The 14,462-nt window shown below is 42.9% G+C and overlaps 1 protein-coding gene across 2 annotated transcripts; it reads right to left on the bottom strand.

Annotated features, from left to right (window-relative positions):
* Positions 1-7,185: 7,185 nt before the first annotated feature.
* On the bottom strand, positions 7,186-14,002 carry LOC135566494 (SUN domain-containing protein 2-like). Of its 2 annotated transcripts, none has more exons than XM_065014191.1 (15): positions 13,756-14,002; positions 13,523-13,625; positions 13,311-13,429; positions 12,762-12,971; positions 12,519-12,596; positions 12,328-12,428; positions 11,803-11,856; positions 11,570-11,643; positions 11,279-11,417; positions 11,029-11,151; positions 9,221-9,308; positions 8,349-8,464; positions 7,983-8,153; positions 7,755-7,844; positions 7,186-7,429 (listed from the first exon to the last, which is right to left on the bottom strand). In XM_065014191.1, the coding sequence occupies exons 2-15, from the start codon at positions 13,621-13,623 to the stop codon at positions 7,316-7,318; spliced, it is 1,578 nt and encodes a 525-aa protein (XP_064870263.1). In that variant the 5' UTR covers positions 13,624-13,625; positions 13,756-14,002; the 3' UTR covers positions 7,186-7,315. The 2 variants fall into 2 exon arrangements, with proteins under 2 accessions (XP_064870263.1, XP_064870264.1); XM_065014192.1 differs by having other exon boundaries at positions 12,328-12,425.
* Positions 14,003-14,462: the final 460 nt, after the last annotated feature.

Genomic DNA, 14,462 nt, shown 5'->3' with positions numbered 1-14,462 from the left:
AGTGAATTCAGCCAAAAGTCCAGAGAGTGCACGAATGAAAGCAAGTGAACACTTTGCAATGGTGATGGGCACACCTACTTCAACTGTCCACAAGCCTACAGCAACAGAGCAAAGAATGGTGGAAGGGAGCAGAACCTCAAGCTCAACAACTAACTCAGCCAGCAGACAAGCCCGATGACCCCTAGATCCCTCCCTCCCTAACAAGCTGAGCAGCAGAGCAGCAGAGCGGTGAGGAGGAGGAGGACAAGGGGAGCGAGGAGAGAGGTGAGGAAGAAGGGGACAAGGGGCGGAGAGAGGTGAGGAAGAAGGGGACAAAGTGGAGAGGGTGAGGAAGAAGGGGACAAGGACGGAGAGAGGTGAGGAAGAAGGACAAGGGAGTAGAGAGGTGAGGAAGAAGGGGACAAGTTAACAGAGAGGGTGAAGAGAGGAGAGAACATGAACCACAGTGCAACAGCCAGTCTTCCATGATAGTCTGACAGCACGCCCAGAGAACAAGAGTGGCAAAGAAGGAGACGATGACAGCTTTGAGTACGCCAGGAGAAGCCATCCCGACTCCTCCACTGATAATGGGTCCTGCAGCAGTCAGGTCCACTCAAATGGAAGCTCATGATGACGACCCACCAAACCATGCCAGTACTCTGGCATCCTCCCACTCCACTCTCTGGTGGCTACCACCTCTAATTTAAAAAACCTGCTCTAAATGAGTACCATTAAATAGACGGCATACAAGCAAAACTTTATCAAAAATTACAGGACTTTTTTATTAGCAGTATTTATTGACCAACAAATTGAAGTATTTTTTAAAGGTGTGCCTTCTAATTTGCAATGTGTATTTAAAAAATATTGTCAACTCATGAATTGTATGAATTATTGATTGAAAATAGATACTTATAATTAAGATTATATTAAAACTTAACAAGCAAAAAGATATGACGCAAAACAATTTGTCTGTATCTAATAAACGAGTGGGGCCAGAGAAGAGAGTGCTGGGCCCAGCCCAATGTCACTGACTATTGTGGTTTTAACACATCAACCAGAGATGGCCTTAAGCTCTCCCAGAGACACAAACACATGAATACATACACACACATACCACACGTTATTGTGCATCTGCAAGCAGGCAAAGTCCAATGCAAACAGGCAAAATCACATACACATGTGCATGCATACAGTGCACACACTCACAAACGTGAACAGTCCCACACAGCATATAGTCACACAGGCTACACCATTCAGGACACACCCTTGAAGACATACAAACAGTAAAACAGTAAAGACATCCAAATTCTGTAAACAAAATCGTCCGATACAGAATAGAGGAGAAACAATAGGCGTTTTCTCACTTGCACATTTTCCCAGCATGGGGCAACCACAGGAGGAAATGATCTAATGAAAAAGGCGCCCATCGCTGATAGCAACAAGGAGTCCAAATTTGCCTCACTAATCACACATTACCACACATTAATCAATAAAACATATCCAACAAATGAACATGCGGAGATGGAGATGTCATTGAGATCCAGAAGCGACTTACAAATTGGACCTTATGAGTGGAACAATACTTTAATAGATGGAGATTACTTTATCCTATCCTAGGTATTCCTTAAAGAGGGTTGGTGTCCGGGAAGGAGGTGGTGATTGCAGTGTCCTGGCCATGGTTTATTCCCAGGGGGGCCAGAGATGGCTGGAGATGGTCAGAGGGAGTTGCCGTCAGCAGTAGGCTGCTGGTTACAAACTGTTGTGTGTATCTGTGGTTGGTTGGTGGCTGTGGTTTCAGTCAGGGGCTGGGTGTACTTTCTCATGGTCCACATCTTCTTTTTCTCTGTCACCAACAGGACTCGCTCCCCCACCCACCCATCTCACACATTAATTTCCCCTCTTTCTCTCTCTCTCACATTGCATGGAAAAGGTGTGAGAAAGGTGAGTGAGAGGACAGGAGCTTGTGACTACTCTAGATTTGGAGAACAACAAAAAAACCCCCTGGTATAATAATAGATTACATTCGCTGAAGAGGTCTCACATAGCCCACGCCCACTACCCAGACCATCTCTTGACACATCTATGTAATGGTAGCTGCTCTAATAGCGCCAGCCTTCTGTTATATTATCTCTCTCTAAATCTTTCTTCATGGCATTTCACTCTGTTTCTGGTCTTGTGTATATGGCCTAGAAGCCGATCACGTGATGCTACTCTCGCTTACTATGAAAGGATAGTGGGAGGTCAGGGGGTGTGAGAACTCTGAAACTCTATGGTACCCAAGGCAGTGTCATACCTCCCTGTACACTACATTACAGTATAATAAACTAACACCACCACATGGAAATTTCATGTATCCTAATTTGTTTAGCATTTATCATCTGCCTTTGTCACTTCTGTGATGAGTGAAGAGGAAGTGACTGCTCTGTGTGGTCTCATCTTAACACTTCCCCCTCATTCACAGCTAAGATATCAGTCATAGTGTTGAAAAGCACTTATGTCACTGTCACGAATCTCACTAATCTTGATCCAGCAAAAGTGTTATGAGATGATAAAAATGCACTTATATTTTGGGCCTTGATGGTAGTATAATGATGTACAGTGCCTTCAGAAAGTGTTCACACCCCTTGACTTCTTCAATCTTTTGTTGTGTGACAGCCAGCATATAAAATGGATTACATTGGTATTTTGTGTCAGTGATTTACAAACAATACCCCATAATGTCAAACACAATCCAACCAAGCGCGCATCCAACCCGGAAACCAGCCGCACCAATGTGTCGGGGGAAACACCGTGCACCTGGCAACCTTGGTTAGCGCGCACTGCGCCCGGCCTGCCACAAGAGTCGCTGGTGCGCGATGAGACAAAGATATCCCTACCGGCCAACCCCTCCCTAACCCGGACGACACTAGGCCAATTGTGAGTCGCCCCACCGACCTCCCGGTCGCGGCCGGTTACGAAAGATGTGTAACCCAGAGTCTCTGGTGGCACAGCTGACGCTGCAGTACAGCGCCCTTAACCACTGCGCCACCCGGGAGGCCCTCAATAATAGTGTTTAACATGTTTTTTTATGACTACCCCATCTCTGTACCCCACACATACAATTTATATGTAAGGTCCCTCAGTCGAGCAATGAATTTAAAGGACAGGTTCAACCACAAAGACCAGGGAGGTTTTCCAATGGCTTGCAAAGAAGGGCACCTATTGGTAGATGGATTTTAAAAAAGCACACTGAATATCCCTTTGAGCATGGTGAAGATATTAATTACACTTTGGATGGTGTATCAATATAGCCAGTCACTATAAAGATACAGGCTTCCTTCCCAACTCAGTAGCCGGAGAGGAAGCAAACCGCTCAGGGATTTCACTATGAGGCCAATGGTGACTTTAAAACAGTTAAAGAGCTTAATGGCTGTGATAGGAGAAAATTGAGAATCGATCAATAACCTTGTAGTTACTCCACAATACTAACCTAAATGACAGAGTGAATATACTACACAATACTAACCAATACTAACCTAAATGACAGAGTGAATATATTCCAAATATTCCAAGACATGCACCCTGTTTGCAACAAGGCACTAAAGTAATACTGCAAAAAATGTGGCAAATACATTTAAGTTTTGTCTAAATACAAATTCCTATGTTTGGGGCAACTACAACACAACACATTACTGAGTACCACTCTCCGTAGTTTCAAGCATGGTGGTGGCTGCATCATGTTATGAGAATGCTTGTCATCGGCAATAACTATTTTTTAGATAAAAAGAAACGGAATAGAGCTAAGTACAGGCAAAATCCTAGAGGAAAACTTGGTTCCGTCAAAATTCCAACAGACACAGGGAGACAAATTCACCTTTCAGCAGGACAATAACCTAAAACACAAGGCCAAATATACACCGGAGTTGCTTACCAAGACAACATTGAATGTTCCTGAGTGACTTAGTTACAGCTTTGACTTAAATCAACTTGAAAATCTATGGCAAGACTTGAAAATGGCTGTCTAGCAATGATCAACACGGAACTTGACAGAGCTTGAAGTATTTTAAATAGAATAATAGGCAAATATTGTACAATCCAGGTGTACAAAACTCTTACACGGTCACTCCCTGACCTTAGTTATCTTTGTTTTCTTGATTATTTTGGTTAGGTCAGGGTGTGACGAGGGTGGTTGGTTGTGTTTTTGTCTTGTCTAGCGTTTTTAACTTGTCTAGGGTTTTTGTATATCTATGGGGTTTTAGTATGTCTAGGTATATGTAGGTCTATGGTGGCCTGAATTGGTTCCCAATCGTTGTCTCTGATTGGGGATCCTATTTAGGTTGCCATTTTAGTTTTGTGGGTTATTGTCTATGTGTAGTTGCATGTCAGCACTCACGGTTATAGCGTCATGGTCGTTTTGTTTAAGTGTTCTTCGTTAATTAAAGAAGAATGTATTCATCTCACGCTGCGCCATGGTCTCATCGGTATGACGATCGTGATATAGACTTACCCAGAAATACTCACAGCTGTAACTGCGGCAAAGGTGATTCAGGGGGTTGAATACTTATCTAATATATTTTGGTTTTTGTTTTCCATAATTTGCTTTGAAAAAGTTATAATTTTTCTTCCAATTTAAAATTAGACTGTGTAGATCATTAACAAATGACAATTAAATAAATGTTAAGCCCACTTTGTAACACAACAAAATGTAAAAGATAAAAAGCACTGTATCCCTGTATTCTAAACTCTGATGGAGTGGATCTCTGTGTATGACGGGACTGTTTTTGCCCGGTGACTCAGGTCTCTGCTCTCTACCTGCATTGATGTTGAATCTGATATGTATGAATTGTAATATATTTCCTTCTAAGATAAAACCAACTCAGATGGAGGGAGAAGTCCATTTACTGACACTCATAGTCAAGTACACTCAAACACACACACACACACACACACACACACACACACACACACACACACACACACACACACACACACACACATCCAAACACACAGGGTGGACGTGTGAAGCCTCTGTCACACACACCACACCCAAAACACCAGTCTCTCTGCCTCACACACATGAATAAGCAAACACAAACAAATAGCCAACACACCAAATAGAGTATTTTGTATTCAACTGACTTTGCAGGTTTGTATAGAGATACAATATCAACAGAAATATCCAGAATAGCAATAGTGCATTCAACTACTGTGCCCAATATGTAAGGATATGCAGGTAACTGCCAAAATAAAGGAAACACTTGAGTAAATGAGGGATACAAACTATAGCCTTCTGAGACCCAGCAATTCATGTTGTCCTCTAGTGGACATCAGTTCTTGGTCCTTATCTCTGAGGTCATACAAGCCACCCTATTAAGTCCTGTTGTCACTTTGAGAGGACATTCTGGGCTTATAAATTATATCACGTGTTGGGGTGTGACCTTGACAACTTTACCTTACTGGTTCTTTAAAAAAAAAAGGCTTTAGTCAAAATTAGCTTATTTTATGGAATTCAGATTTGTGAGTTTGATATTAAAATTGTTTCTAGTAAGTGAATATCTCAGGAATAGTCAAGTGAGTTGTCAGGACTGTAATACTTTTGCACATTAAATAAGAGCTTATAAAGAAATGTCCTCTGTAGTGGACACCTGGATGGCGCAACTATGTTTTTTATGTAACGATGATTACTTGTTGGAAGGATTGGACCATGGTGCCGCGTGGAAGGCGTTCATGTTTATTAATGTGAACCAGCAACAAAACAATAAAGAGTAACAAAACGAACGTGCAGCTTTGTAGTGCAAAAAGGCTACAATACAAAAACAAGATCCCACACACAACAGGTGGAAAAAGACTGCCTAAATATGATCCCCAATCAGAGTCAATGATAGACAGCTGCCTCTGATTGAGAACCATACCAGGCCAACCTAGAAACGAAAAACTAGACTGCCCACCCTAGTCACACCCTGACCTAACCAAATAGAGAAATAAAAGGATCTCTAAGGTCAGGGCATGACATTTTACCTACCCATTGACTGTAATGTTCCTATTTATGTCCTAATGACAACTACAGAAGACAATTTAGCATTTACAATAAAAGATAAATAACAATATTTTGAAAAGTTCTTGGTAATTTTCCCCCCCCACTCCAAACACGTATGTCTCAGGAGGATATTGAAAGCAGGTGCTTCCACACAGGTGTGGTTCCTGAGTTATTTAAGTGATTAACATCCCATCATGCTTATCATGTATAAAAATGTTGCCCAGTTGCCCACTCGGGCGGTCTAAGGCACTACATCTCAGTGCTAGAGGCATCACTACAGACCCTGGTTTGATTCCAGGCTGTATCACAACCGGCCGTAATTGCGAGTCCCATAGGGCGGCTCACAATTGGCTCAGTGTCGTCCGGGTTAGGGTCTATGGCAAGGATAATTAAAGCTGTTCTGGCAGCTCATGGTTGCCCAACGCCCTGTTAAGACACTTTATGTTGGTGTTTTACAATATCTTGGCAGTTATCTGCATATAAGGATAGAGGTGAATTAAACATGAATTTAGATGCACATGCTTATCATATATGAGGCAGAATAATCTGCACAATCCTGTCTCTTACAGCTGCGATTCACACTCTCATGAGATTTTCTCTCTCGACTTGACACATCCCTTTCACATCCGCTCTGGTTCCCATCACTGCAAGGACACACCCATCCATTCCCAGCATTGGTTTTTCTAACCTCTCTAGGCCATCACAAATAGACATACACACTAACAAACACACCGCTGTGTACAATAGCTACATTATATTGGCCATCTCCCTCCATGTAGTTACTGTAAGCATTCTAAAACTCCACCTGACACAGATACCACACACACACACACACACACACACCTGCAAAATGGAACAAATAGAAGTTCAATAACATCAAACAAATGGCAAATCCAATAACACAATCCCATGCTGTTACTGCACAGTAGCCTACCTATGTGTGATCACCAGGACAAGACAATGGACCAAGAAATACATTTCCTCCCACATTCATTTAGTGACTCTTCAACATAGTTAGAAGCCTATAGTTGCGGTGCTTGACACTCTGGGAGTCTTTGCCTAATCATCAATGACCCCTGGTGGATATGGAGCATCAATGCATCTTATTGTGCATCTTATCGTGTGTGTCAATACTATATATATATATATATATATATGTGAGTTTGTACGCATTAAATCACCCCAGAATCGACCAAAAAGAGATTTTTATTTAGATTTACATATTTGCTAGAGGCAAAATATACGCTCCAGTATGGAAAATAAGATATTATTGGGTTGGATGACACACACACTGGGGTTGGGGTGGACAGCGGATCTGTCTCACACAGAAGGCATCTTGCCGTGAACCCGGAAGCGATACACACATGTGTAGTCCTGGTGACCCCAGTTGCTGATGATACGGAGCTCCACATAACGATAGACACGGTTAGGGTTCTGAGAGAGAGAAGTCCACTGTTATAATAAAAGCGTCAAAATGATTATATCAGCCCGCCTGTTGCACAAACAATCACCCCAAAAGTTAAACTGCTTAAAGCCAAATGAAATAGAAATAATCTGTGTCAATGTCTGGAATCATGTTATCTGTATCTCTACCATGTGTATCCCCACAGGGCACAGATGTCAAGTCAACGTCTATTCCACTTTGGTTCAACATCATTTTATTGAAATGACGTTTAAACAATGTTGATTCAACCAGTGTGTGCCCAGTGGGTCTCTACCATGTGTATCTCTAATATGTCTTTGTTAGTGTCTGACTCACAGGCAGTTTAAATGTCTGGATAGGATCCCCAGCTTGGTTAAACATGAAAGTCCCGAGCAGGGTTCCCTCTTCACTGTCAGTAGTTATGCCCTACAGACACAGAGCGAGAGAGAGAGAGAGAGAGAGAGAGAGAGAGAGAGAGACGTTAATTAAAGGTACTCAGCATAACACTCCAAAAACATTCCTGTGTGGTTATGATCAAATATACAGGGGTCAGAGGTGACTCACGTAGACGGCAAAGTCCTTAGGAGCGCTGTCTATGTGTCCGGTGGGAGAGACGGCGGTGGAGATGTGCTCCATGGTAACGTGGGTGACGTGGACAGGGTGAGACAGAGCCACAGTCATGGAGCCCTGGGCCCCGCGGAAAGGCCAACACTTACCAGGCTGCACCAGCTGGCCCTTTGGAGAGGAGAGAAAGGGAAGAGTAGGGGGGAAGCAAGACAGAGGCGTGTCAGGCTGACAGTGATCTTTAAAGTGCATTCAATCATGGTCACATTACATTACAGTTTACAAAGGAAGGAGAGAGACAGACGGAGGGTGAGAAAGTGTGAGTAGATGAGTGAGAGAGAGAGAGAGAGAGAGAGAGGTACTTACCTGAATTACAGTCCGGGGGCTCTCTGATGGAGACCACAGGGGAATCCCCAGGAAACTCACTCGGGCCGAACTGGTCTTATATGTCTCAGAGCAACGACTGGTTACAATGCTGGCACCTACACACACACACAGACACACACGCAGTGAGCTCTGAGCATATTCAATAATATAGTCTATACCAGGGATCATGAACTAGATTTAGCCGTGGGCAGATTCTTTTGTGAGCGGATGATCGAAGGGCTGGAACATAAAATAATTCCAAACAGATATAATATTTGACAAAAACATGATCACTTCAAACCTTGCTTACATTGGTATACGATCACGTGTCTCTCTATTATGCGTGGGAATACTTGGGAACAGATTTATTTTATGTCATTTGCACACACTGTATACAGACTTCCTTTTTTTCTATTGTGTTATTGACTGTACGTGTCAGGATTTGGCCAGGATTGTTCCGGTTTTGGTCACTAGATGCCCCCATTTTGCTTTTTACCCTTTTCTCTTAAAATTACTTTTGATGTTGTGGATTTATATTTTTGCCTGAAGAGCTTTCCTTTTTACTTTATTAAAACAGTCTCAAGTACTGCTGTGTCTGCCTCATCTTCTGGGTTCTGCCGACTATTAGTGGCTCAGTTTGCTAAGTGACTGTTTCTCACACCGGAGACCCGAGTTTGTAACCCGGTCTTGACAGTACGTACGCTTGTTTATTCCATGTGTAACATGGGTTGCAACTGTGACCTGCTTTGGCCAGGTCACAGTTGTACATTAAAACTTGTTCTCAACTAGCTTACCTGGTTAAATAAAGGTGAAATATATATATATGTATGTTTTTAAAATGTGCCTCCCCAAAAAAGTGATCAGTCACAAACCTTGGGACTCGAGTGCAAAGTTGGGCATTTTGTCAGCCAGTGGACGACTGCAGTCTTTCACCACCTGTTTCACATCCTGTCTCTCATCCTGACACACACAAACATACATTTACACACAATTATATCACATTTCATGTTCATTTTTGGGGCAAATAATACAAAATATCCAAAAAATTAAACATCTCCATTGCCTTGCAAAAGTATTCATCCCCCATGGCGCTTTTCCTATTTTGTTGCATTACAACCTGTAATTTAAATGGATTTTTATTTGGATTTCATGTAATGGAAATACACAAAATAGTCCAAATTGGTTAAGTGAAATGAGAAAAAAAAACTTATTTCAAAAAATACAAAATAAAAAAAATGGAAAAGTGGTTTGTGCATATGTATTCACACCCTTTGCTATGAAGCCACTAAATATGATATGGTACAACCAATTACCTTCAGAAGTCACATAATTAGTTAAATAAAGTCCACCTGTGTGCAATCAAAGTGTCACATGATCCCAGTATATATACACCTGTTCCGAAAGGCCCCAGAGTCTGCAACACCGCCAAGCGGCACCATGAAGACCAAGGAGCTCGCCAAACAGGTCAGGGACGAAGTAGTGGAGAAGTACATTTCAGGGTTGGGTTATAAAAACATATCCAAAACTTTCAACATCCCACAGAGCACCATTAAATTGATTACAACAAAATGGAAAGAATATGGCACTACAACAAACCTGCCAAGAGAGGGCCGCCCACCAAAACTCATGGACCAGGCAAGGAGGGCATTAATCAGAGAGGAGAGGAAACAAAGAGACCAAAGATAACCCTGAAGGAGCTGCAAAGCTCCACAGCAGAGATTGGAGAATCTGTCCATTGGCCCAATTTAAGCCGCACACTTCACAGAGCTGGGCTTTACGGAAGAGTGGCCAGAAAAAAGCCATTGCTTAAAGAAAAAAATAAGCAAACACGTTTGGTGTTCGCCAAAAGGCATGTGGGAGACTCCTCAAACTTATGGAAGTTTGGTCAGATTAGACAAAAATGTAGCTTTTTGGCCATCAAGGAAAACTCTTATGTCTGGCGCAAACCCAACACCTCTCATCACCCTCGAGAACATCATCCCCACAGTGAAGCATGCTGGTGGCAGCATCATGCTGTGTGGATGTTTTTAATATGCAATGACTGGGAAACTGGTCAGAATTGAAGGAATGATGGATGGTGCAAAATACAGGGAAATTATTGAGGAAAACCTGTTTCAGTCTTCCAGAGATTTGAGACTGGGATGGAGATTCACCTTCCAGCAAGACAATGACCCTAATTATACTGCTAAAGCAACACTTGAGTGGTTTAAGGGGAAACATTTAAATATTTTGGAATGGCCAAGTCAAAGCCCAGACCTCAATCCATTTGAGAATCTGTGGTATGAGTTAAATATTGCTGTACACCAGCGGAACCCATCCAACTTGAAGGAGCCGGAGCAGTTTTGCCTTGAAGAATGAGCAAAATTCCCAGCGGGCTAGATGTGCCAAGCTTATAGAGACATACCCCAAGAGACTTGCAGTTGTAATTGCTGCTAAAGGTGGCTCTACAAAGTATTGACCTTGGGGGGGGGTGAATAGTTATGCACGCTGAAGTTCTGTTTTTTTGTGGCATTTCTTGTCTGTTTCACAATAAATAAATATTTTGCTTCTTCAAAGTGGTAGGCATGATGTGTAAATCAAATTATACAACCCCCCCCAAAATCTATTTTAATTCCAGGTTGTAAGGCAACAAAATAGGAAAATTGCCAAGGGGGGTGAATACTTTCGGAAGCCACTGTACCTGGGCCAATCTATCTCTGAGCCATTTGCCCATGGCCTCTATGAACTCAGGGGTCAGGTATGTGTTGGTTGGTGTCAGAGTGGGAGGAGGCTGGTTCTTTATAGAGGTCACCTGATGCTGCAGCTACAGAAACAGAGAGATCACATATATTATGAAATAAAGGGTGTGTGTGTGTGTGTGTGTGTGTGTGTGTGTGTGTGTGTGTGCGTGCGTGCGTGCGTGCGTGCGTGCGTGCGTGCGTGTGTGTTACCGTGTCGCTGACGTCCTCCAGGGCCCTAACTCTTCCTCTAGTAAAGAGTAGGTGTTCTTGTAGATCAGCCACCTGCTTGCTGAACTCTGTAGCTTCCTGATCCAGGTGACGATCAAAGCTCACACTCTCAAAGTCCACACTAGAGACAATACAATACAACTTTATTTTCCATTTTGGGAGAGGTTTGTCTTGTAGAACAGAAAACAACATAACTTTCAGGAGTAGGAGCTAGGGGCTAGGGGTTAGGGGCTAGGGGCAAGGCACTGAGCTTCAGGACTGGCACACACTCACCTGTCCACCCTCACTCTCATGTCGTCAATCTCGGTCTTCACACCCTTCAGGTCCTTAGTCATTCTTTGTAACATCTATAGGGGAAGACAAACTCAATTCAATTGTCTTCATTCCTTCCTGAGAGGCAATTATTGACACCTAAATTAAAGAATATTGGACGAAACACAACATTGGGCAGTGTTTTTAAACTTTGAAGGTATGTCTATTTAAAGGGTTAGATTGACGTGTCTCACCTCGGAAATGTCCTGTTGCTGGTTTTCTTTCTGTTTCATCATTTCAATCTCTCCCTGCAAGACACACACACACACATGCAACATGTCCATCATGATTGAGGTCAATTCCATTTAAATTCTAGTCAATTGAGAAAGTGAACCAAACTCCAATTTAAATGAAAAATGTTCAGAATTGAAAAGCATAAGAGACTAGGAATTGGAATTTTAGTGTACTTCCCTGAAGTGATGGAATTAAAATAGAATTGACCCCAACCTATTTTCGGTACCTATTTCCCCCCCCCCCCCCTTCTCTCACTTTCTCTCTCTCTCTCCCTCTCTCTCTCACCAATATAGTATCCATTTGCATTTCGAAAGCTGAATTCATGATAGGAGTTCCATGCTGTAGAAAGAGATTCAACAAGTCCTTATTGGACAATCAGGCTCATAACTTCAATGCAACATTCACCCAATCAATGCATAGATAATAGACATGAGACAAACAGTAGGGCTAAGTACAGTATTAGACAGATGAAAAACAGGTCCTACCGTAGTCTTTTGAGTCAGATCAGGTCGAGGGTCAGGTTGAGTCGGTCGGGTCATCGGATTAAGGTTCATGGTGGGGAATGCAGTCGAAAACAGGAATACTGCTGGGAAGACATTGTAGTACTAGTTACACAGAGGACATCTAGTTGATTAGGAGGACATTTAGATGTGTAAACATGTGATGTAGCACTCACCGAAGGTCAGAAGAAAGGGGAGGAGGAAGAGCAGGATGGCAAACCAGGAAGGCAACCAGGAAGGCAACCATGAACGGGCTACAGGGGGAAACAAATAGGGCCAAAGCTAATACTAATGCTAACAAACAAGGCACAAGCAGAGAGAAAAGCTAACGCTCAGCTAATGCTAACAAACTACGAGTATAGAGACCAGCTGTCTCTAATGTTGTCTCTCGTACACAAACACATACACATTGCACTCACTGAAAATAGCATCGGTCCTTGTGCCAATTCCACTAGAGAAGCTCCTGCTGGAGCATGTCCTAGGCCTTTGTGGCTCTTCAGAGCAGTAGCCAGAGCTGTAGCTCATGCTTGAGAAGCTCAGGCTGGGCTCCAGGGCCACACTGGGGGCCACACTAGAAGGAGACAGGAAGGTCTGCCTTCTCTGGGTGACCCTCAATGTCGGAGCCAAATCTGACATAGGGAGGGAGAGGGGAGAGGCAGAGAGAGGGAGATAAGGGAGGTTGAGTATTTTAGACATATACCAGTATATTGTGTATACATATCCAATTATTTCAGACTGACACAAATGTCTAATCCAAGCAATGGGGTTAGAGGGTAGGCCTGGTCGCAGATCTGTTTATGTTGTCTTGCCAACTCCTATGGCCATTGCCATGGCGTGACAATGACCACAGGAGTTGGAAGGACAGAACAAACAGATCTCAGACCAGGCGACTAGTCGACACAAGGGGCTAATAGAGGTTGGCAACGTGAACACCAACTAGCTAGGACGGGAAGTGATGTCTGCAGTACCAATGTCATCAGCATTGATGTTTCGCTCATTGGTGAAGTTGGTGGCACTGACAGTGCTGCTGGCCTGACTGGATCGGGAAGAATCCTTATGTCCCCCAGTTCTCTTCTTATTGAAAACCCTGAGAGGGACACACATAGTTTTAACACTGTTCTAACACTACCGTTCAATACAAAAAAGATCACACGCAAGATGCACTCATACACATAATCACCTGACGGGGCTCTCCCTGTAGGAGATGCAGGAGGAAGACTCATCATCGGAGGACTGGTTATAGTACCCTCCGGTTACTAGCCTCGCGCTTCTCCTATGCATGACTGAGGGGGGGGGGGGGGGGGGGGCAAGTGAGATTTATTTATTGATTTCAAATTAGCCTACTTTTAAACAAATAGGCCTATTGACTAAAACCAGGCATTTTATCACAGATATAAGTAGCCTTCTACTTACCGGAGTCTTGCAATCATAGGCTACAGTAATTGTCGCAGTCTGTAAAATCAGATGTTGCAAGAGCAAGTGAAACTTTTGCAAATGAGCCACTGTGTTGAAAACGGCAATTACACCGTTATTTACATTGTTGCGTAGAAGGAGCCCAGGACACGTCATAATCGGCTCGCTGCGCGCTCTGGCCTACTTGATTGACTGGCAGTGCGATCACTACCCTAAACCCCAACCCTAACCTTAACCCATACCCTAACCTTAACCCATAACATAACCCTTACCCTTTCACATGTCAACTTCAATAGTGTATGTCCCAAGGATCCCTGATAGCGCTGACCCTTGATTGACAGCGGTCCTCCCGCTCATTCGTCTCCATATGTCCATTGATTGTTCGAAAAAGTAATACGTTTATTTTATTTATTTATTAGGTTTATTTAAAAAGGACCATGCACTATTAATACTAATCTCACGAGAAATTTGATGCATTGTAATTTGAATTATATTTAGCCCAGCTAAACAGCTCATTAAGGCTTCATCTCCCCGGCCCGGGCAGCTGAACAATAGCCTTCATCTCTTCGGTTTATTTGAGTCTCATTATACAAATTGTAAGCATATAAAGCTACTGTAAGAGGGAACATGTGCCAGCCAGGGTGAAATAAATAGGCACAAAAGACACTGTATATTTTTTGTAGTAAATTATTATTTAATATGTTGTT

This window comes from Oncorhynchus nerka, unplaced genomic scaffold (genome assembly GCF_034236695.1).
Source record: "Oncorhynchus nerka isolate Pitt River unplaced genomic scaffold, Oner_Uvic_2.0 unplaced_scaffold_4703, whole genome shotgun sequence".
NCBI classification, from domain to species: Eukaryota; Metazoa; Chordata; class Actinopteri; order Salmoniformes; family Salmonidae; genus Oncorhynchus; species Oncorhynchus nerka.
The sequence above is the reverse complement of the archived record's forward strand: the minus strand, read 5'-3'. Positions and strand labels throughout refer to the sequence as shown.

Excerpts from the sequence above, each read along its gene's own strand:
- LOC135566494 (XM_065014191.1), bottom strand. The coding sequence starts at position 13,623 with ATGCATAGGAGAAGCGCGAGGCTAGTAACCGGAGGGTACTATAACCAG. Across the intron at positions 12,597-12,761 it reads AAGGACCGATGCTATTTTCA|CCCGTTCATGGTTGCCTTCC; the intron begins GTGAGTGCAATG and ends TTCCCCCTGTAG. Across the intron at positions 11,644-11,802 it reads AGCAACAGGACATTTCCGAG|ATGTTACAAAGAATGACTAA; the intron begins GTGAGACACGTC and ends CTTCCCCTATAG.